The sequence below is a fragment of the Pantherophis guttatus genome, chromosome 14 (assembly GCF_059756535.1).
Source record: "Pantherophis guttatus breed Tessera chromosome 14, ASM5975653v1, whole genome shotgun sequence".
Taxonomy (NCBI): Eukaryota; Metazoa; Chordata; class Lepidosauria; order Squamata; family Colubridae; genus Pantherophis; species Pantherophis guttatus.
Window position 1 is genome coordinate 3,630,173 of NC_142076.1, and position 23,623 is coordinate 3,653,795.

General features: G+C 47.1%; 2 protein-coding genes across 4 annotated transcripts in view; one reads left to right on the top strand and one right to left on the bottom strand.

Moving 5' to 3' along the window:
- The window catches only part of LOC117667384 (hexosaminidase D-like), a 256,224-nt gene that overhangs the window by 205,643 nt on the left and 26,958 nt on the right, over positions 1-23,623 (bottom strand). The gene's annotated exons all lie outside the window — the stretch shown is intronic.
- The window catches only part of GRID2IP (Grid2 interacting protein), an 86,694-nt gene that overhangs the window by 47,707 nt on the left and 15,364 nt on the right, over positions 1-23,623 (top strand). For 2 of the 3 annotated variants that reach the window (XM_034420568.3, XM_034420570.3), the window contains 8 exons: positions 2,127-2,224; positions 2,349-2,457; positions 5,036-5,343; positions 11,240-11,644; positions 12,672-12,759; positions 14,398-14,487; positions 16,609-16,805; positions 20,045-20,200. In XM_034420568.3, coding sequence (XP_034276459.2) covers positions 2,127-2,224; positions 2,349-2,457; positions 5,036-5,343; positions 11,240-11,644; positions 12,672-12,759; positions 14,398-14,487; positions 16,609-16,805; positions 20,045-20,200 — 1,451 coding nt within the window. The remainder of the gene's footprint in view (positions 1-2,126; positions 2,225-2,348; positions 2,458-5,035; positions 5,344-11,239; positions 11,645-12,671; positions 12,760-14,397; positions 14,488-16,608; positions 16,806-20,044; positions 20,201-23,623) is intronic. The other variant, XM_034420569.3, reaches the window with a different exon arrangement.

The following is a 23,623-nucleotide window of genomic DNA, read 5'->3' on the forward strand; positions in this document are numbered from 1 at the left end:
ATCAAATGCAATGCCAGCACAACAATGATGTTCAAATGCCTTGCAATGACCGAAGAGCTGGCTGTGTCCCCCTCAGATTGTATCTACAATATCTCGAGTGGGTTAACAGCTGCGTGCCGCTCGTCTTTGTGGAGAACATCTGGAACTTTCACTGGGCCACCTGGACTTTCTCACGCACACTGGTCCCCCCTTTTCCTCCTCTTCCTTAATCCAAGCAATCAACCGATTACTCAGGAGAGGCTCCGGATTTGCCTCAATGAGTAGGGGGTTGGGAAAGAAAAATCACAGAGATTTTGTGCTGACCTAGGCCTCCCAAGACGACTCCTCGTCCCGATAAAACCTCTTTTATTTAGGTTAAAGGGAATTCCTCTCCAGCAAAGTCTTTCCGGCAAACCGTCTTTCATGAGATTTCACAACTACAGACCTTTATCAGGCTTGGAGAGTTGCCAGGCCAATATCTTCCAAACGCCAGGCTGTAGCAGCAGCAATTATTTGGCAAGAAGTCAGGAACAGATCTTCACCCTCATGAATTGAACTAATTGTCTTCTGCAAACTCCCCTCCCCTTCACTCCTCTTTATTCCCTATGGGAGGGGCTATTCACCATCCACCTGTGGCTTTACTCCTGAGTCGGCCCTTGTTCCTTAGCTGTTCCCTTCTCCTGGCAGCTCTGTGCATGCGCACCTTGGGAAGAGGCTTCAGCTGTTCTTCTGCCCCACTGATGTCCGACTCCGAAGGCAGCTGATAACTGTTAGATGGCCCTGGCCCCATTTCTGCCTCCGACGCAGAGCACTCCTCAGAGCCCTCCCCAGACTCCAGAACTGGCCCATGTTCCTCCCCAACCTCCTCACTGTCTGAGTCTGCTGCCAGCTCTGCTCCAGAACAGATTTGTTCCAATTCAGGATTCCGATTTGATGGTTCCTGTGTCCGGCCTTGGCTCTCTCCAGCTCTGACTCATGCTGAGAAAACACCGGCTTCAGACCGAGTCTCTGAGCCAAATGACCAATTGCAAAGAATCCTATCGTGGCCATACTGATCCCTTTGCTTCCTCCTCTGGATCACGGCTTTGTTCCCACCCAGAATGGGCCTTTGCTCTGCTCCACCCCCATGACTGCTTATTACAGGTAGTCCTCGATTTACAACAGTTCATTTAGTGACCGTTCAAAGTTACGACGCTACTGAAAAAAGTGGCTTGTGACCGTTTTCCACACTTACCACCATTGTCTCACTTAGCAACTTAAATTTTGGGCTCAGTTATGGTCATAAGTAAAGGACTACCTGTATTACTTTTCTTCATTATTTACTAAATCTAGAGACGGCTTCCTAGACCCATGGAAGCCCTCAACAATATCAGCTACACCCCCAAATATCCTTTGTCAAGAATTACCTCCCCACCCCCAATAGCAAACATTGCCAATAAAAAACTCCAATAAATTCAGATGAAGGACATCTGAAGCCCTCAATTTACAGCCACAATTTCTGTTTCCAAAATTTCTGTTGTTAAATGAGACATTTGTTAAGTGAGTTTCGCCCCATTTTACGACCTTTCTTGCTACGGCTGTTGAAGTGAATCACTACAGTTGATTCAGATTCACAGTTCAGTGAATCTGGCTTCCCCATTGATTTTGCTTGTGAGACGGTTGCAAAAGGGGAAATCACGTGACACAGCAGGACTTCCGGTGGCACCGCAGGTGCCGAAGACGCTCTTCTCTTGAGCGCCAGCCCCGCGATCTCGTAAAGCCACTAGAACAGCGCAAATCAGCTGTCTAGCGGCTCGGAAACTTTCTCCCCGGGAAAAGGGGAGGAAGAGAGCAGACGGGCGTAGGTAGAGCTCCCAAGGCGCCCCAGGAACAATTCTGGGGCTCGAAGGGTGAGAGCTCCCTGGAAGCCTGACAGAGCTCTGGATCCGGGACGTTTCTGCTTTAAGCAGAAGAAGACGCAAACCATCAATCTTGAAGACCCTCCAGACCAGGGGTCTCCAACCTTGTCAACTTGAAGCTGGCTGGGGAATTCTGGAAGTTGAGGTCCTCCAGGCTTCAAGTTGACAAGGTTGGAGACCCCTGCTCCAGATGGAGCTCTGGGGACCTGTTACCCCTATCCCTGCAAGAATCCCCTGTTTTTTCTACAGGTTCCATTGAAGCCGCTGAGATGCCCAGCCGTTTAGCTCCTGGAGAACGCCAAGCAGGTGATGGAACCTCTCTTCCAGAGACCCCCAACCCCCAAATGGTGAGAGCCACACTCTTGAGGGCCCAGCCTAAGACGTGGGCTGCGGTAGGGTGTGGGGTGGGGGAGAAGAGTCAGCAGCGAAGTGGGTGCGACACATGGCTCCCTTCCTTCCTTCCGCTTGCAGATGTCGGCAGTCTATGCTGAGCTGGAAAGTCGCCTGACAGCTGGTTTTGGAGGGAAGTTGGGCCGCCTGCCTGTGTGCCGGACATCATCTCTGGCTTCAGAACCTGCAGGTAACTCCTCCGGTCTTGTGGGATACAGGAGACAACTTTTGGGGATTTATTTGGGATGGAATTGGATTTGGAATTTGTTAGGCAAAACCGGAGCTTTTCTCCCTGGTTGGTTGAGGTTAAGATCAGAAGTGAAGGAACTTGCAACCAAATTGACTTCATAATGCTGTAAAGTCCAAATAAATGCTATGTCAGGGTTCCGACGGATGCCCTAAATTAAATCATGAGCCTTAAGCCAAGCTTCAAAAGAAATCCAGTTATTTATTAGAAACTTCATGTCGGCACATATCCAAGTAAAGCCAACTCTGACCCCACGTAACTTATGCCCCAATCATGACCCTGTTTCTCCCGCCCCCCCAGGGTGTGTCATCAATCACATTTGCCAATGGAGCAATTTCATGGGTTGTAGAGATCACTCCTCTCCGGCCACTGTGGGTAACCCCAGGAGACAGCCTTGAAAGTGATATGTCTGGAATGTGCTTTCGTTTTTTGGCTGCTGTGCTGCTTTATCGGTTTCCCATTCCCCTTTGCCTATGGCAATGCGAGAGCAGGCCAGGGATGCTTTGCAAGTTGACATGCTATTTTATAGAATGACTCTCTTTAAAATTCAATTAAATGCAAACATGTTCATCATAAATGTGGTGTTGAGGCTCACCTGACAGACAATAAGTACTATCCTTGTATGATAAAATGGGCACAAAACTTTGCAGAACCAGTTATGATGGAAACGTGGGAAAAAATATGGGTTCAGAATGTTAAATTTATGCAGTCACAGAACTTGAGGGAAAATTTTTATAAAATGTTTTATAGGTGGCATTTAGATCCTAAGAAATTGTCGTGCATATATCCTAATGTTCAACCAAAATGTTGGAGATGTGATTGTTTAGATGCTACATATTATCATATATGGTGGACTTGCAAGAAAGTGAAGGCATTCTGGATAAAAATTTGGTAGGTTATGCAAAATGTTCTGAAGAAAAAACTCAAATTTTCTCCTCAATTGTTTTTATTGGGCATAGTTAAGGACTTTTCAAGGGGTGAAACAAAATTGATATTGTATATGGTGACAGCAGCTAGGTTATTGATTGGTCAATATTGGAAAAGGGATGTTATGCCTACTATTGAAGAATGGACTTTGAAGGTGGCCAGTTTTGCAGAAATGGCGAAGATATCAGCATACTTAAAAGACCGGACTCAAGAGACCTATGCATAGGAGTGGAAGAAATGGATAGATTATGTGCAGAATAAATATCAAACTAGGAAGTACCAGATAGCTTTTAGTTGAATGTTGTGTAGAAATGTATAGTATATAGGGGGTAGAATAGTTTAATGTCATGTAGAAATGTATAGTACACAGGGGGTAGAATAGATGGGTGGTAAAGTATGATATAATATGATGTGGATTTGGATTTCACCTTGGGGAAGTCATGGGAGGAGGGGAGGGCTAGGGAGGGTTAGGGAGGGAAAGGGGGGGGAATGGGAAAATTTGTACTTGTAAAACTTTTTCAATTAAAAAAAAAAAGAACTATCCTTCCCCCCCCAAAAAAGGTAACACTGAAAGTCGTAAAGAAATGACATCTCTTTCCGTTATCCCCTTCCCCAACTGTATATCAAATTGTATTTGAAAACAAAGTTGGTCATTTGGAAATCATTTCAAAGGATTTTTCTCTTCCCCCCATTTCCCCAGAAATGCATCGGACACCTCACACTATCTGTGGATTTAATTCTCCAAACTGGCTAATGTCAATTCAATAGCAGCTAATATTCTGATATTTCTTCTTTTCCTCTCTTAAGTGAAAGATGAATATGCCTCATTTTCAGCCCTTGGACTTTTGTTTCAAGCAAATGAAATTCACTTTTGTGTTCCGTGTGGAAGAATTTTAGATTCCTCAAGGTGCCTCAGTGGGATCTGGTGGTGTGAGGAAGATTTGTGTCAGTTTATGATGGTAAATTATGGGACACAGTGGCACAGTGGGTAAGACTTGGTCGGCAGTTCAGCGGTTTGAATCCCTACTGCCCCGTAACGGGGTGAGTTCCCGTTACTTGTCCCAGCTTCTGCCAACCTAGCAGTTCAAAAGCATGTAAAAAATGCAGGTAGAAAAATAGGGACCAGCTTTGGTGTTCCTTGTGCCTTTGGAGTTGAGTCATGCCAACTACATGAGCACGGAGACGTCTTCGGACAGCACTGGTGGGTACCTTTGGTGGGAAGGTAACAGCGTTCCGTGCGCCTTTAGTGTTTAGTCATACCGGCCACATGACCACGGAGACATCTTTGGACAGTGCTGGCTCTTCGGCTTTGAAACGGAGCTGAGCACCGCCCTCTAGAGTTGGGAATGACTAGCACATATATGCAAGGGGAACCTTTACATGGTGGTAAAAAAAAATCAGAAGGAATCTGGTAGCACCTTTTTCCAACCGACACCCTGCAGCAAATTTTAATAAAAGGTGTTATTCCAAAAAGGTGCAACCAGAATCTTTCTGACTGAATAACATCCGTGGTTGGTAGAGACCAAAATGCCCGGGGCAAAAGTTGGCATATGTGCTGCAGATGGCTGCGTGTCTCTTTCTGTATTTTCTGCAGGTACCCGCAAATCAGGATTGACTATTTCCTGGCAGAATGATCCTGCTCTGCAGCCTTGCTATTACCACTCGCCTGGTGGCCTCCCTTCCCCCTGCAGCACAGACTCAAACCCCTACGTCAGCCTGGACAGCAGCCCAGCCTTGTCACCTAAGCTGAGTCCCCTGTCTCGCCGGAGGAAGCTCTTCACCTTCTCGCGGCCGCCACGCAGCCGGGATACAGACCGCTTCCTGGATGCGCTGAGTGAGCAGCTGGGCCATCGCATCACCCTGGTGGACGACTTCCTGGTGCCTGAGAACGATTACGAGGAGGTGGGAGGAAGGCCGAGATTAGATTATTAGATTAATAGACTTGGGAGGGACCTTGTAGATCATCTAGTCTAAGCCCCTTGCCTAAGCAGGAGACCCTACGCCATTTTTGACATTTCTTCATGAAAGCCTCCAGTGATGAAGCTCCCACAACTTCCAAAGGCAAGAGGTTCTTCTCTAGCCAAAGGGGCCCACATGGAAGGGTCTGCAGGGAGGGGGGCTCCTCCCCTGGGGGGCCCTGCTTGAAACCTTCCTTTCCCTGGGATGAAAAGTTGCCCAAGGCAGATGCTCCAAAGTGGTTCTCTCCCCTTGTTTTGTATGTCTAAACAAGGTCAGGTAATCCTTGACTTAACAGTTCATTTAGTGATTGTTCAAAGTTACAACGGCACTGAGAAAAGGGACTTACGACCCTTATTCACTCTTACGTCCATTGCCTTGTGATCCAAATTCAGACGCTTGGCCACTGAGTCATATTTATGACGGTTGCAACAGGGTCCCAAGATCATGTGATCCCCTTTGCTGCCAGATTCGCTTCGCAACGGTGTCAAGAGAGGTCGTAAAATGGGACAAAATTCACTTGATAATGATCTCGTTTAGCAACAAAACGTTTGGGCTTAATTGTGGTCGTAAGTCAAGGGCCACCTGTAATGTGAGCCTTGATATTACTAAAAAGTAATTGAAACTGGCTACCGAATAGCCTAGAATCCTAGAGTTGGAAGGGACCTTGGAGGTCTTCTAGTCCAGGGGTCTGCAACCTTGGCAACTTTACGACATGGGGACTTCAACTCCCAGAATTCCTCAGCCAGCACATGCTAGTCCCCTACAGAAACCCTTAATGCAGGGGTGGTTCGGAACGGTTCGGGGGAACCGGATGTTAATTTTAATCTGGTTCGCTGAACCAGTAGTTGCAAGGACTGGCTGATCCCGCCCACCCTGCCCCTCCCAGGGTGGGTGGGATCAGCTAATCCTTGTAACTACTGTGGCCCGTTTTGGATACCAGGAAAATGCAGGACCTGTGCGGAGGCTCCGGGAGGGTGAAAAACAGGCCTACATGAAGTACCGGAAGTCTGGAAACAGGCCCATGTCCGGCCTCCGGAAGGCCTCTAGAGCCTGGGGGAAGCCGTTTTTGCCCTTCCGGAGGCTTGAGGATAGCCTCCGGAGCCTGGGGAGGGCGAAACCCCCCCCCCCATGCCATGGTGCAGGAAGCCGACTAGGCCACGCTCCCATGGCCACACCCACCCAGCAACTGGGCAGAGAACTGGTTGCTAAAATTTTTCAATCCCACCCCTGCCTTAATGCCATTCTGGATGAATAAATCTTCCAGACTTTTCTTGAAAACAGCACAAATACAGCCCGATGCCCCCACAGGCTGGAAAGGGAGGCTTGGTCCTGCTTATCTCTTTTATCATTCTTGTTTCTTGTACTTCAGCATTATTGCACTGGGAATTGGCTGATTTCACAGCACCTGTGAACCCCCCACAAGTTCCACACCCATGCACTGCCCTTCGAGCACTCTTGCAAGAAACGAGAACGTTTGCTAAAGCCCCAAAAGACCTCTCCGTAAACACCTGTGTGGCCTTGGCTCCCTCCTGAATGCAAATTCCTGTGCGTGGGCAGGAGGGCGTCACCTCGCAAACCTAGGCTGAGCTAGTTAGTGCTGGGATGGGAGGCCACTGAGTAATCCCAGAGCTGGAAATGAATCTGGGAAGAAGAAAAATAGCATTTATTCTTATATACCATTTTACAGTGCTTTACAGCCCTCTCTAAGCGGTTTACAGAGTCAGAACATTGCCCCTCTCCCGCAACAATTTGGGTCCTCATTTTACCCACCACGGAAGGCTGGAAGGCTGAGTCAACCTTGAGCCTGGTAAGGATTGAACTGCTAGCAGTGGGTAGAGTCAGCCTTCTATACTGCATTCTAACCATTAGGAAGGAAGGAAGGAAGGAAGGAAGGAAGGAAGGAAGGAAGGAAGGAAGGAAGGAAGGAAAATAGCACTAGCACTTAGACTTATATACCACTTCATAGAGATTTACAGCCCCCTCTAAGCGATTTACAGAGTCAGCCTCTTGCCTCCAACAATCTGGGTCCTCATTTTACCCGCCTCGGAAGGCTGGAAGGCTGAGTTAACCTTGAGCCTGGTGAGATTCGACCTGGCAAATTGCAGGCAGCCGGCAGTCAGCAGAAGTAGCCTGCAGTACTGCAATCTAACCACTGCGCCACCACGAAAATACTGCAGGGGGCCCATCTTTCATAGGCAACCCCAAGATCTGCAGAGTTGTGGCCCTGGAGTCACCCACTCATCTTGGAAGGGACTTATCTTTGGATCTGTTTTAAGATCTTTGGGTTCCAAACGGCCCCAGTTGATGCAGCAGAGTTTGTCAACTCTAGCTAATGCCAAGCTGGGTAAGAGAAGCTGGCTTGAATCCCTCCATCATTCGACAAATGACAAAAGATGAGAGTGTGTGTGTGTGTCAAACTATTTTGCAAAACACCAAAAGGCGAGATGAAAAACAATGGCTGGAAACTAACCAAGGAGAGAAGCAGCCTGGAATTAAGGAGAAACTTCCTTTAGAGTGAGAACAATTAATCCGTGGAACAGACGTTGCCTTCAGAAGTTGTGGGTGCTCCATCACTGGAGGCTTTGAAGAAGAGACTGGACAGCCATCTGTCTGAAATGGTGGAGGGGGGTGGACTAGAAGACTTCCAAAGTCCCTTCCAATTCTATTATTCTATGTTCTGGGTTCTATGTCTGGACAGCTATTTATCCAGAATGGTGTAGTAGAGTCTCCTTCTTGGGTAGATGATTGGATTAAGGTCCCTTCCAACTATGTAATTCTGTATATGTATATGAGAGGCAAATTTTGTATATGAGAAGCAAATCAGTTTTTATGCTGACGTCTTTGTCAGGATTCTTCTTACGGCAACGTATTTATGGGACTGGTTGTAACAGCTTTTCAGTTTGACAGTTTGGAGCCATCTGTGTGCTAGTAAACATCAAAAGGAAGAGAAAAACAACAGGCTTGGGGGGGGGAGCCAAATGGGTCTTTATTTTGTTTACTGAAACATAAAATGCACACTCGAGAGGCTCTGTGATTAACAGATGGAAAGAGAATTAAAATACAAGAAGGATCTGCAGGCCAAAATGTCCTCCTCTAAAACAGGGATCTCCAACCTTAGCAATTTTAAGAAAATTTTAAGACGTGTGGACTTCAACTCCCAGAATTCCCCAGCCAGCCAGCTGGCTGGGGAATTCTGGGAGTTGAAGTCCACACGTCTTAAAGTTGCCAAGGTTGGAGGCCCCTGCTTGAAAGAAGCAGAGTATAAATTTGGCATCTTAGGTGTTGGGTTGTCTATTGGGGGGGCCACACTTTGAATCTGGAAGGGACTGGGACCTAATTCAAAAAAGGAATTTTGCAAACCTGAAGTGGGGGGTCTTAAGCCTCTATGGACTTTTTTTGACACTTTCATCTTCCAATAATGCAAAAAAAATCCCCACCTTGATTTTGGTCCTTCCCGTTCTGAAGGCCAGAAGAAGATGCTGGGTGTTCCACCTGGAAAACAGCAGCTCCTCTCCAGGGTGAATCAGAGTTGTCCACACACAGGATGTCGTCAAAAAGTCAAGATGGTGGCCACAACTATGATTGAAGCACGTAGGACATATAAAAAGCAAATAGAGCTTCAAACACACCATTGTAATCACCATCCTGACTTTCTGACCTCAGGCTGTGGAAACCCCAGGAGGAATTAAGCAAGTATCTCAAAGGACTTCAGAGGACAGGAAAGCCTCTTCCAGGTAGACATCTCCTGGGGTCTAGGACAAGTTGCTGCAGTCATCTTGCCATGGCCAATTCATCATGGCCAACTCGCCATGGCCAAGTCATCATGGCCAACTCGCCATGGCCAAGTCATCATGGCCAACTTGCCACAGCCAACTGATCATGGCCAACTCACCACGGCCAACTCATCATGGCCAACTTGCCATGGCCAACTCATCATGGCCAACTCATCACAGCCAACTCACCATGGCCAACTCATCATGGCCAATTCACCATGGCCAAGCCATCATGGCCACCTCGCCACAGCCAACTGATCATGGCCAACTCGCCACGGCCAACTCATCACAGCCAACTCACCATGGCCAACTTGCTATGGGACAATTCGCCATGTTAGACTAATACTGAAGAAATGGTGAAATATCATCATTAAAGAAAGGATGCCAAAGGAAGGACAAAATGAAATGTGAATGGTAAAAAAACTAAAATAATTTTTAAATAATTTTAAATAATTAAATTGAATTGTTGAATTGTTCCGCAGCGAGTTTCCCACGGTGAGTTGGCCTGGGTGAGTTGTCCTGTGGCAAATTGGCCATGGCGAGTTGGCCATGACAAGTTGTCCCATTCCACCTCCTGGGGCAGGCACATGGAGAGCAAGGGAGGAAGATGCCTTCTCCTGGCCATTTTAATGTGCCCACCAGATGCCAATTTGTCAGGGGTGGCATAAGAGTCACCCTTCCTCTTCCCCTATAGACTCTGTCCAACCAATAAAACCTTTGGTGGCTTAAGATGAACCACATGCTAAGGTCTAACCACATGCTGATCCTGACTGGATCAGCATTGCGATTCCCATTGCAATCGCAACCACAAATCAGCCAAACCCCCCTTTTTTTTGTAAACTAGTTTTATTAGAATTTTTCTTTCATCATACAAATTTTATGAACATGAGTGTTGACCAGGTCCATCTGATACATCTTAGATATATTAATCTTTATAATCTATTCCAATCTTCCCATTTTTTCCATATTAATTTCTTTTATATAATTCTTTATCACAAATTAATCATTTTTCACCATATCTTGTTATTTCAGCTTCTACCATATTGTTCTTTTTTTTTCCAAGTGCATTTTACATGTTTCCAATTTCAGCCATAATATTCTTTTTTCCATACTTCTTTATCTTATCTTAATCTCTTCTTAATACATAATACATAAACAGTATCACTATCTGCCCTTAATTCCTAATCTCTCACAATAACATCAATTCATTATCTTATTTCTCCATTTCAAAATATATTTCTCAAAATCCCCATCCTGCTTTTTAATGTTTCAATTTTGTCTCTTAATTTAAATTGTCTTCAGAATTAAACCAAATTTCCATTTCACATTTCATCTGTTATTCTGTTGTACTATATGCAATATGCATCATCATATTCAAATCTTACATTAAAACCCTTTAACTTAATTGACCATCCACAACAAATCAGCCAACCTTATTTGTGATGTGGGGTGGAAACAGACCAGTGGTGGAATTCTATTTTTTTTACTACCAGTTCTGTGGGCGTGGTGTGGCTTGGTGGGCATGGCAGGGGAAGGATACTGCAAAATCTCCATTCCCACCCCACTCTGGGGCCAGCCAGAGGTGATATTTGCCAGTTCTGTGGGCATGGCTTGGTGGGTGTGGTGTGGCTTGGTGGGCGTGGCAGGTGAAGGATACTGTAAAATCTCCATTCCTCTCCCACTCCAGGGGAAGGATACTGCAAAATCTCCATTCCCACCCCACTCCAGGGGAAGGATATTGCAAAATCCCCATTCCCTCCCCACTCTGGGGCCAGTCTGAGGTGGTATTTGAAGGTTCTTCGAACTACTCAAAATTTCCGCTACTGGTTCTCCAGAACCTGTCAGAACCTGCTGAATAGCACCCCTGCCACAGACCAACAACTCTGAAAAGAATCATATTTTCTGAGGGTGAAGATGGGGGGGGGATGGCATTTGTTTATTGTATATGTTTGTCCCCTTTTCCTGGAGACAGATGCTCCCTCCACACCTGTCCAAATGATACAATGTGCTTGTGAAGTTGGGATGCCCTGTGCCTTACCTGCCCATCCCTGCCCTTCTCTCCCCAGATGAGTTTCCACGATGACCAGGGCAGCTACATGGCCAATGACCGCAGCAGTGCCAGCGACGGCTTGAGCAGCAGCGAAGGGAGTTCCCTGACCTACTCCATCTTGTCAGACCACCTCCCCCCACCTCCGATCAGCCCACCCCCCAGACCTCCGCAGTTCCACGACCCCCAGGAAGAGCCCAGGGCCATGGAGGCAGCCCAGAGCGGTCCCTCCGGCCCCCACCCCACAGCTCAGCTCACCCTACCTCCTCCCCCTCCTCCCCCTCCCCTTCCTCCCCCAATGCCCTGTGTGCCCCCTCCGATGCTACAAGGAAGCGTTCACCACAGGAATGAGTCCAACCACATGAGTGTTAAGCGGCTGCGCTGGGAGCAGGTGGAGAACTCGGAAGGCACCATCTGGGGTCAGGTAGGATCAGAGCCCCAATGGAGGTGCATGTGTAGGACAAGGAATGGCAGGACCAGATGGGAGGCGGAGTGAAAAGAGGAATCAGCCTAGAATCCCTACATAGCCAGAAGCAAACTAAGTCAATCCCCCTTGAGTTGCTGTTGACCCTTCTCTAACTCCAACCAAGCGCTAACCATTAGCTGAGAAGATTCTGTGCATAGGCAAATAAATCAGCTTAATTGAACCTTCATGTGTGGACCTGGTCTTTCCTGCCTGACCGCATGATAACCCCGTCTCCTCCCACCCTGGGCCCTGCTTTGTGGAAATCTTGACTAGGTGGCTCAAGTGGCTAAGACACTGAGCTTGTCGATCAGAAAGGTCGGCAGTTCGACGGTTCAAATCCCTAGTACAGGTCTTCTGTGTGAGCAGGGGGTTGGACTAGATGACCTCCAAGGTCCCTTCCAACTCTGGTACTGTTATAGAAATCCTCTGAGCTTTCCACTCTGACTGATTAAAATGCCTGATGTGTGTGTACACCTTGCCACAACCTATGCCAGTTAATGATATGATTTTGAATGCTGTGCTAAGCTTTCCTTATTCTTTCCGTGTATATTTCTACAGTTACAAAAAAGGCATGCAAAGTGCATTTGGGGCACCGTGGGGCACTAGAGGCCTTGATTATAAAGCCATTTGGGCAGGGAGATGCCCCACCCTTTCTGCAGATTGTCCTCTTGTTGCTTTTGAGGGGGGGGGAGAGATAAATAAGCAATATTTGGTCCCCAAAGAAGAACTGGTCATTTCAGTTGCATGCCTGGCTGTTTGGGGAGAGGCAGGTGGGCTTGTCAGTAACTCCTCCTCCAGGTTCCTTTGTGGCCTTGGTGCCAACCTTTGCTTGGTGGGGGCCAGGCAGGGGATTTAGTGCAAAGTGCTGGGCAGCCGGCAGTTGGGCTGAGTGGGCATCGGCCAGGAGGCCCCAGGGCCCTTAGAAGAGCCAAGGGTCAATTTGGCTCTTGGTGTATGACTGCCTGTTTCTTCCTTCCTGGCCTAGCTCGGGGAGGATTCGGACTATGACAAGCTAAGCGACATGGTCAAGTACCTGGATCTCGAGCTGCTTTTTGGAACCCAGAAGCCAGCGAGTGAGTGTGGGGTCTCTGCCCAGCAGGGGCTTCGGGAAAGGGGGCTTGCTTTATAAAGCAAGGGGCAAGAGAAGCAGCTCACCTGGGTATTTGGTGGAGCCGTAGCCCCCTCTTACCCGGCTTGGAGGTAGTGGCTGTGCACATGGTGGATTTGCTTCTCTCTGTGGGGCTTCTCCTGCCTCTGTGCTCCCCTAGACATTTCCCCACAAACCCTTTGCTTGCTGACTCAGGGCAGCATCGCTTTGCTTCCCAGCTGTTCCTGGGTGCTCTTAGCTTTCTGTTGGAGCTTTTCTGGCTCATTCTTGCTTGCTTCTACCCCATTGCTCCTCAAATCTAGGCCAATGCTGGTATGTGGGTCACAGCTGGGCAGAGAGTGGGCGGGCAGGCGAATTGCCAAGCCTTTTACTCCAATGCTCCCGGGGGGGTGGGGGGGAGTGGGGAGCCATCCACACATTTGCAAAGCAGGTGGATTCTGAAGTCCTTCCTCCCTCCGCTCTTCTGTGGGGCCATCCGGGCTCTCCAGATATGATAAAAACTTCATCCCCCCATAATGCCCAGCCTTTGCTCTGGCCATTCTGGATGTCACTGGAGTGATAACTCAGAGGCTGATGAAGAGAGGTTTTGAAGAGCCCCTTTCTGTCGTTCAGCGGATGGGATGTCCATCATGGCAGTGACCCTTGCAACGTCTTGGAAGTTACGGGGCTAGTTGAAGATGCAGGCGGCCCAGGTTCAAACCCACCTGTGGCCAGAGAAGCTGATGGGGTCATGTTGGCCAGTTGTGCTCTTCCCTCCACCCCCAACCTACCTGACTGGGTGGTTGTTTGAAGAAAAATGTGGGTAGAATATATAATGCCTCGAGCTCCAGGAATTCACTAACTTCTTATTTGGACCTTCAAATCAATTTTTGACTCCTGATGTCGGCCTGGACTGGTCCCTTCAGTTTCTTTGTGAAGGTTTTTCAGGAGTGGTTTGGGATTTGTAACCACTGCACTAAACTGGTTCTCTAACTAATAAATGAATAAATAAATATATTTGGCTGTAATCATTAATCCCATATGAAGAGGCAACCTGAAGCCGAAAGGGACTTCCTTATGGCTACTGGGAAGTTCATGGCTCACAAATTTAAGGATACCCCTCAGCCAGCAGTGCTTGGGCTCCCCCTTATAGGTCTTTAGAAACCCACAAACATCCTCACCATTGCTCTCCAGAACTGGTTTTCAAAGGTAGACTGCCTCTAAGCTTGGAGGCAGATCATTGTGCCTGTTGTTGAGTTTCCCTTTTGAGCCTTGGACTGGGGTTGGTCATGCCAGAGGGACATGAAGGCAAAGGTGACATTCTGGGTGGGCCAGTTGGGGAAGCCAGGTGAAGAGGTTCAGGCTGTGAAAAGTGAAGATGAGGAGTCTTCCCCCCCCCAAGAAGCAATGGGGAATTAGGGGGTGCTGATGCTGGCTGGGACTGAGATGTTCTGAGCATCTCATGCCTTTGACTTGGAGATTCCAACTTGTCCTGGGATGCTGTGGGTGCCCGCCAGGAACTTCCAGGATGCACAATGCATGTCATGCCAGTCCTACAGCTTCATTTTTTTCTCCTTCCCAAGGCCTCTTGGACCCTCTCCTTATCTCACATTAAACCTTTCAGTTTCTCTTCCAGAGCCGAGCCCCTTGCCGGAGCCCCTTAAAAAAAAGCACCTGGTTGAGATTCTGTCCCACAAAAAGGCCTACAACACAGGTGAGTAACAGCCGGCGGGCCAGGGTGTGTGTGGAGAAGACCTCAGGGCAATGGACAGGTAGACAGAAACTTTGCCCAAGCTGGGGGTATCCATAGGTGTGCACATTTAAAAAAATGGGGTGCTTGGATTGCCCCATTGCTGCCACTGTCTCGATCTTTCTAACTACATCCTGCAGTTACCCACACCATCCCATACTCCTGGAGGAAAGGTAAGATATCATATAACGGTGCTGGGTCTCATAAATGGAGGGGACGAATCAGCATACAGGGAAGAAGTCCAGAAGGTATCCGCATGGCGTTCAAAAAACGACTTACATCTAAATACTAGTAAGACAAAGGAGATGGTGCTAGATTTCCGGAAGCACAGAGAGGAACCTGTCCCACTGTATATCGAGGGGGGGGGGGGCTGTATGGAGAGGGTTTCCTCTTTTAAATTCTTGGGAGTGCTTATTAGTCAAGATCTCACCTGGAAAAACCACATGTCCCTGGTGATTGGCCAGGCCCAACAGAGACTTCATTTCCTCAGAGTCCTGCGAAAAAATCAGGTGGAACAACAGCTGATGACCTCTTTCCAGTGGTGGGATTCAAGTAATTTAACAATCGGTTCTCTGCCCTAATGATTTCTTCCAAAAACCAGTTTGCCAAACTGTTTAGAAAGTTAACAACCGGTTCTCCCGAAGTGGTGCAAATTGGCTGAATCCCACCACTGCCTCTTTCTATCGGTCCACGATAGAAAGTGTCCTCGCGTACTGCATTGCAGTATGGTACGCTGGTTTAACTGCTCCAGACAGGAAGGCACTACAGCGAGTGATCAATTCAACACAAGAAACCATTGGTTGCCTTCAGGGGTGAAATGATCCCAGTTCGAATCGGATCGCCCAATCCGGTAGCGATGGCGGCGGGTGGTTCGGAGAACTGGTAACAAAAATCTCTCCTCCCCCTCCCGCCGCCCATGCCCAGCTGAGCCGTGCAATCATCAGAGGCTTTTTTTTTTACTTTTAAAAGCATTTTTTCTACAACCTCTTCAGCCAAAAAAAAATGCTTTTAAAAGAAAAAAAAGCCTCTGATGATTGCGCAGCTCAGCTGGGATCATCAGAGGCTTTTAAAAGCATTTTTTTAACAACCTCTTCGGCTGAAGTGGTTGTTTAAAAAATGCTTTTAAAAGGCTCTGACGATGCCAGCTGAGCTGTGCAATCATCAGAGGCTTTTTTTTTTACTTTTAAAAGCATTTTTTTTTTTGCCTGAAGAGGTTGTAGAAAAAATGCTTTTAAAAGTAAAAAAAAAAGGTTGGCCATGCCCACCCAGTCACATTACCCCCCCCCCCCAAGCCACGTTGACAGAACCGGTAGTAGCAAATTTTCACCACTGGTTGCCCTCTAAGCCCACTGGATGACATTGCCAGGTCTCTCTGCTTTAGCAGACTAAGGAAGATACTCAGAGATGATTCACAGCCTGGTCAGGGTCTCTTCGCACTTCTACCATCGGGCAGAAGACATCAAAGCATAGCCAGCCGAACAAATAGGTTTAAAAATAGTTTCTATCCTTGGGCTGTCAGACTCTTAAACACAACCACAATCACTCCATCCACACGCAGAAACATATGACTAACTTTTCTTTTTCTTTCTTTTTCTCCCCCCCCCCTAATAACTTGCATAGGGATTATTCTTTATACTATTTATGCTGTTTGTATTTTTTGTCATGGGTTGCACCAGTGAGGCTAAAACCAATTTCGTTGTATACTGATGTGCAATGACAATAAAGGCTATACTACTATATCAGTCAGAGGGTTGGAAGGGCCTTTGGAGGCCTTCTAGACCAACCCAGTACAGGAATCCTCATGCCACTCTGGACCAATGGCCCTCCAGTCGTTTCTGGAAAACATTTGATGATAAACTTAAAGAATAAACAGGTCTGTGGCAGAAAGTGCCACCGTCCTTGCTTGAATGTCACTGGGTGGGGTGGGGTGGGGTGACGACAGGACAGTCGAGACCTTGTGCTGCCCTGCTGGATGGGGGGAGGGCGCATCCGTATGGTCTTGGCCAGTCCTGGCTGAGAAACCAAAGCCGCTTCGGCAAAGTCCACCCAGTGTCCTGGCTGATGCTTTTCTCCTCCTCCGGCCAGCCATCTTGATTGCGCACCTCAAGCTCTCGCACATCGAGCTGCGCCGGATCCTCCTGAGCATGGACAGCGACCGCCTGGAAGCCTCCCACATCAAGCAGCTGCTGCTCTTCGCGCCTGACGCCAAGGAGGTGCAGCACTTCCACAGCTACCAGGGAGACCCCAGCAAGCTGAGCGAGCCGGACCAGTTTGTCCTGCAGGTGAGTCTGAGCGAGGTGCCGGCAAAGTCTGTTTGGGGGGGGGGGGAGAGGCGAGAGCGGTCCAGTTGGGGGTCAAGGGGGGTCGGGGATGACATGAAAGCGTTTAGCAGCCCCTGAAAAATCTGAGGATGGGTGCATTTGATGGGCTGTATGCTAAATAAAGCCAGGTCATGACACACACTTGAAAGTAAATCAGGAAGTTAGAGATTATGAATATAAGATACGGGCATTCGCAGATGATTTGGTTATGACCTTAACTCATCCAGTGGAATCAGCAAAGGTTTTGATTGATATAATAAAACAGTATGGTCAAGTATCTGGGTTTAAGATAAACATTGGAAAAACAAAGATGATAGTTAAAAATATGACAGCTAATCAAAAAGAGGAGTTACAAAGGGTAACGGGATGTGAAATAGTTAAAAAAGTCAAGTATTTAGGAGTTTATATTGCATCTTCTAATGGTAAATTGTATAAGTATAATTATGAATTGATATGGCATAAAATACAAGTTGAAATGGATAATTGGAAAAAACTACAATTGTCCTTGTTGGGTAGAATAGCAGTTATAAAAATGAATGTGTTGCCTAGGTTTTTGTTCCTCTTTCAAATGATACCAATACTAAAAAAGGATGCCAACCTGGAAGAGTGGCAGAAAGGTATTAATAAGTTCGTATGGCAAGGTAAGAAACCAAGGATAAAATTGAAAATAATGCAGGACATACGAGAAAGAGGAGGACTGAAAATGCCAAATTTAAAATTGTACTATGAAGCAGCTGTTTTATCAGCAATTAGTGATTGGATTAATTTAACAAATGGAAGGATATTGAATATTGAAGGGTATGATCTGGTCTATGGTTGGCATGCTTATTTAGTGTATGAAAAAAGGGTGGACAGAGCATTTAAGAGTCATATACTGAGAAATGCTTTATTGCGTGTCTGGAAGAAATATCAATATAAGTTAAATGAAAAAATACCTATATGGACAGCACCCAGGCACGCAATAGAGAATACGAGTATAGAATGTAGACAGGATGTAATTACGTATAAAGATATTCTCATTATGGAGGGAGGTATATTAAAATTAAAATCTGTGAATGTGTTGAAAGAGGAGAAAATAATTCAAACATGGTTTCATGTTTGAAAAGACCAGAAAATTGGTGTTATACAAAGTGACGAAAATTTAATTAAACAAATTAGAGATCAAAGCCCAATGCATATAAAAAGATTGTATAATATACTGATAGAGATGGACTCAGAAACAGAGCTAGTTAAGGACTGTATGATAAAATGGGCGCAGAATTTTGAACAGCCAATAATGATGGAAACGTGGGAGAAAATATGGGTAACAAATGTGAAATTTACCAAAGCGCAAAATTTAAGGGAGAACTTTTATAAAATGTTTTATAGATGGCATCTAGATCCAAAAAAGTTATCTCGTATGTATCCGAATGTACAACCAAAATGTTGGAGATGTAATTGTGAGGATGCTACTTATTTTCACATTTGGTGGACATGTAAAAAGGTTAAAGCGTTTTGGATTAAAATCTGGTGGATTTTACAAAATATTCTTAAAAAGAGGTTGAAATTTACACCACAGCTGTTTCTTTTGGGTATAGTTACGGATTGTACAGTTATAGAGACTAAATTGATTTTGAATTTAATAACTGCAGCAAGACTGTTGGTGGCACAATATTGGAAGAAGCAAGGTTTACCTACAATCCAAGAGTGGACAATGAAAGTTATAAATCTAGCGGAAATGGCAAAAATCTCGGCGTACCTGAAGGATCATTCAAATGAAAGATATTTAAGAGACTGGAGAAGGTGGATAGATTATATTCAAAATAAATATCGGAATAAGAAATTGCAGATAGGTTATGAATGATTATATAGATATTTAGTGTGTCTTTAAGTAATAAAGCTAGGCGGGTAATTAGGGAATTGAAGAAACAAGAGATGTGAAATGTCATAATTGTTTAGATTAGGATTGATTATGATTGTTGAAGTTTATACCCTGTAATTTGTTCTGGGAAGGGGAGGGGGGGAGGGGGGAGGTTGAGGTAGGGAAGGGGGGGGAAATATGTAAACTTTTTGTAAAACTTTTCAATAAAAAAAAAAAAGTAAATCAGGAAGACTAATTGTGGAGTGTGTCTGGCAAGAACAAAGAACGCTTATCTACAGGAAATATGCACGTGTAAATCTTGTAACAATTCTGGGTAGTTAGAAAGCTGATAAAAGTAACAAGAGTTAGACAACTTGCAGGCCTCAGATAAAAATTAGGAATTGTGATGGCCTGCAGCCAATAAAATGTGTATTAGATAACTCCTGGGGTGTTTATTAGCCAAGTCTTAGGAATAGGGACAGCTAGAGAACAATAGAACAAATTGTAGAATTATTACTAAAATGTTTATTAGATTATATTTCTCGCCTTGTCCTGCCTTCTCCTTTAATGAAAATGTATAAAGCTTACTTAATCCTTTGTTCTTGGTTCTTGGCATTTTGGCCAAGAACCCTTTTCCTTGGAGTACTCCAATAAAAAGCAAACAGAAAACCTGCACCTCGTGTCTGGCGTCCACCATTGGCTTCGGCACCAGGCTCAGACCCGAATTGGGGACAATACATTATCTGTGGAAAACCTCTTTGGGGCGATTGGTGTTGGAGTAACCCTCTCACCAACCCAAAGGTAAACCAAGACGAATGTGGGGCTCTGGCGACTGTGGCCCAGGTTGTGTTGGACAAGATGCAGGTGTCAGGATTCATAAACCTGGAGGTTTATCTGTGTCCTCAGGGTCACCTGAGTGGTGCTCCTGGTTTCTGTAGTCTGCAATTTTTCCTCTGGAAATCCATTCCTACTCCCACACCACTCCAAGGGTGTTCATCCCAAATTGCATAGCTAAAAGTCTGTAGAGATTCTCAGTCATCCAGGTTATGGTTGACATGGAAAAACTGCAGACTACAGGAACCAGGAGCACCACTCAGGTGACCCTGAGGACACTGATAAATCTCCAAGTGGCCTCAACGACCCTCTAAAAGGATGCAAATGACCAGCTGTCTGCAAGGAATATAAATCCTTCCATTCCCCACCAGTCTGTCAGAGCTGAAGAAGCTTCTTGGATGAGAAGCGAAACGTCTTCAAAAGAAAAACCAAGAAAGTCCAGTTGCCTCCTGAAAAAGCACCTTTGGGACAACCAGGACCTGGATGACTGAGAATCTCCATAGACCTTCTTTTCCTTCTCTTCCAGATGCTTTTGGTGCCTGAGTATAAAACCCGCCTGTGCAGCCTTCACTTCAAGACAACCCTGCAGGAGAAGGTGGAGGAGATTACGGCCAGCTATGAGTGCATCTACAATGCTTCCCTGGAACTGAAGAATAGCAAGAAACTGGCCAAAATCTTGGAGGTCGGTCAAATAATATTCCTGTTGCTAGTAGTGGCCACCAGAGGGCCACCACTCCCTTCTACTCGGCCACCTGTTGGCAATTCCCAGACTTTCAGGGTGTGAAGAGTCCCATCAGCTGCCTCTTCTTTGATCTCTCTCTCTCTCTCTCTCTCTCTCTCTCTCTCTCTCTCTCTCTCTCTTCCTCCCACCTACCCACCCACCCCCGACATCGGCATGATGCTGCTTATTCTTTGTGGGTCTTCGTGTTTTCTCAGCGTTCCTTTCACTTCTTTTGATATCTAAAACTTCTGATTTTTTTAGAAGGAAGTGAAGAGCGGGTCGTTCTAACAGAGTTCTCTTCAGGGAGGCCCCTCTCTACTTTTGGTCTTCTACCATCACCAGCAAAGGCCATGCTGTCTGGGAAGGTGCCAGTTCGGGGCCAGGCACCCCCTGACTCAGCCCTGTTGTCTCCTGCAAATATGCTTTGCTTGGCAGTGGAGGGGATATTGAAGGATTGCTTAAGTGGAGAGCTTGGCCCTTCCCCACAAGGAGGGGAGCATGGAAAGCTAGAATTCTGGGGGGGAGGGGGTTTCCTATGGTCTTGGTTTAACCCTGCCCGCACTCACGGGTCCTGTGTTTTAGTCCTGCGTGTCGGACAATCCCTGCAGCGTCCAGAGATGCTTCTTATGAAGTAAAAGGGTAGGTTGGCTGTGTTGCTGCCCTGATTGGTGGGGACTGAGCTCTGCCCACCACTCCCTCTAACATGCAGGATAAACCACACAGCCCCAGAGGGCCAAACAGCTTGCAAAGGCCATTTGGCGCCAAAAGCAGAGAGGGGCTTCTGCTTCTCCCTTCCTGAACTATTGCCTCCCTTTATACAATCCCTGGTTGTATAAACAGAGGCATAGAATCAGGAGTGGGCTTCAAAAATGTTAGCAAGGGGTTCTCTGCCCGGTTGCTGGGTGGGCGTGGCTATGGTGGGCGTGGCCTAGTCAGCCTCCTGCACCACGGCGGGGCGGGGGAGGATGGACATTTTCTGGAGGCTTTCCTCGAGCCTCCAGGAGAGCAAAAATGGCCTCCTCAGGCTCCAGAGGCCCTCTGGTACAGTGGTGGGTTTCAATTTTTTTTACTACTGGTTCTGTGGGTGTGGCTTGGTGGGTGTGGCTTGGTGGGCGTGGCAGGGGAAGGTTACTGCAAAATCCCCATTTCCTCCCGATCAGCTGGGACTCGGGAGGCAGAGAATAGATGGGGGTGGAGCCAGTCAGAATTTTTACTACCGGTTCTCCAAACTACTCAAAATTTCCGCTACCGGTTCTCCAGAACTGGTCAGAACCTGCTGAAACCCACCTCTGCTCTGGTAGGCCTGTTTTTTACCCTCCCCGACCTTCCGAGCATGCCCTGCACTTACCTGCATCCAAACGGGCCGCGTGGGGACTCCTGGTGGGCGGGGCCAGCCAGGAGTGGGATTTGGGGGTTCTCCGAACTGCACAGAATCTTAGCTAGAGGTTCTCCCGAACCCCTGCGAACCCCCAGCAGCCCACCTCTGCATAGAATCAAAATCACATGACGTGTGATTTTAAAGTAAGGCCACACCTGTAATATAGCATCCAGTTTTGGTCACCACATTACAAAAAAGATTTTGAAATTTTGGAAAAAGTGCAGAGAAGAGCAACTAAAATGATTAAAGGCCTGGAGACTAAGACATATGAAGAACGGTTGCAGGAATTGGGTTTGGCCAGTCTAGAGAAAAGAAGGACTAGGGGTGACACGATAGCAATATTCCAGTATTTGAGGGGCTGCCACAAAGAAGGAGGGGGGGGGGCAATCTATTTTCCAAAGAACCTGAAGGCAAGAAAGAAACAATGGTTGGAAACTAATCAAGGACAGAAGCAACCTGGAATTAAGGAAAAACTTCCTAACAGTGAGGACAAATAACCGGTGGAACAGAAGTTGCCTTCAAATGTTGTTGGTGCTTCATCACTGGAGGTTTTTAAGAAGAGACTAGAAAGTCACTTATCTGGAATGGTATAGGATCTCCCGCTCGAGCAGGGTGTCAGACTAGAACAGGGGTCACCAACCTTTCGGTCCTCAGGGACCACTAAATACATAATTTTAAATCCCTCACATCAAGGGGCGCCTCGCTGACCTCTACTCACCCATCCCAGCCACTCCTCGCCTGCCTGCACGACTCTTTAGGGTCCCAACAGAAAGCAGTTGTTGGAGCTAAGCAGCCACCACAAGAAAGAGTTGGCAAAACAGCTGGCTCAATTCAAATTGGATCTGACTGAGAAGGAGGCTCAGCAGAAGCACCTCACTGAGGACTAGGAGCATAGGCTTTCCAAGCAGAGGGAAGACCTGCAGGAGTGCAAGGCCAGGTACTGGCGCGAGGAGGCTCAGTGGGCTGAGATGGTCAGCCACTTCCAGGCCATGAGGCAGTCCCACTGGAACAAGTCCCTCTGGCTCTTCAACACCAGCGGCGCTTCCCTCCAGCCTTCGCCCAAAGCCCCACACCAGGAGGCTGAAGCAGACCCCGAGTTGAATTTCTGCCCCCCTCCAACCTGCACAAAAAGACCCTGAAGGGGGAGACTCTCTGCAGCAACACAAACATTCATTGCACGTATCCGGCCCAGGGGCCGTAGTTTGAGGACCCCTGACTTAGTGCAATATAAAAAATGCAAATAATTTTTCTGCAGACCACCAAAATTTTCTTGTGGACCACCGGTGGTCCACGGACCACCAGTTGGTGACCACTGGACTAGAGGTCTTCTAGTTTCCAAGGTCCCTTCCAGCTCTATTTTGATTGACTGCAACACCCCCCCCCAAAGCTGTCTTTCTTTGAAGAGAAGCCACCTTGGAGCTTCAGAACATGCATTCAACAACAACAGGAGTTGGACCCCAGGAGCAAACCAAGCAGCGGCACACGCTCTAAATGGCACCTTGCACCCACTCAAAATGCCATAAAGGACACCTGGTTAACCTCCTTTGCTGGCTATAAATTAACTCAGGGTTAGTGGGGGGAGACGTGCTGCTTGGCCAGCCCTGGAGTCCTCTGTCCTCATCAGTTCATCAGACATGGAGCTCCCTTGACTCCGTTCACGTGCATGGCCTGGAAGCTGACCAGGCTCTCTAGTGGTGGACTCAGCACAGGGATTTCTGATCTGGTCTTTCTTCAGTGCCTCCTGAAGCTGGACCAGATTCTGAAGATTCCCAGAGAGCGATGGGGTTCTTTGGAGGCCTGCTATGGAAGTGAGAACCTACCCTGGGGGCCCTCTGGATGTAGAGGGACATTGTGCCCTGCCCCCTCCTCCCAGAACCTCCTCTATGAATGATCCACCAGGCCTTCCAAGCATCTTCTGATCTGAAGAGCTGAGAGCACTTCACTTGAGCAACTTGCCTGGGTTCACACAACAACATCTTAAAGGGTTGTTCTGCATCACAGCAGCC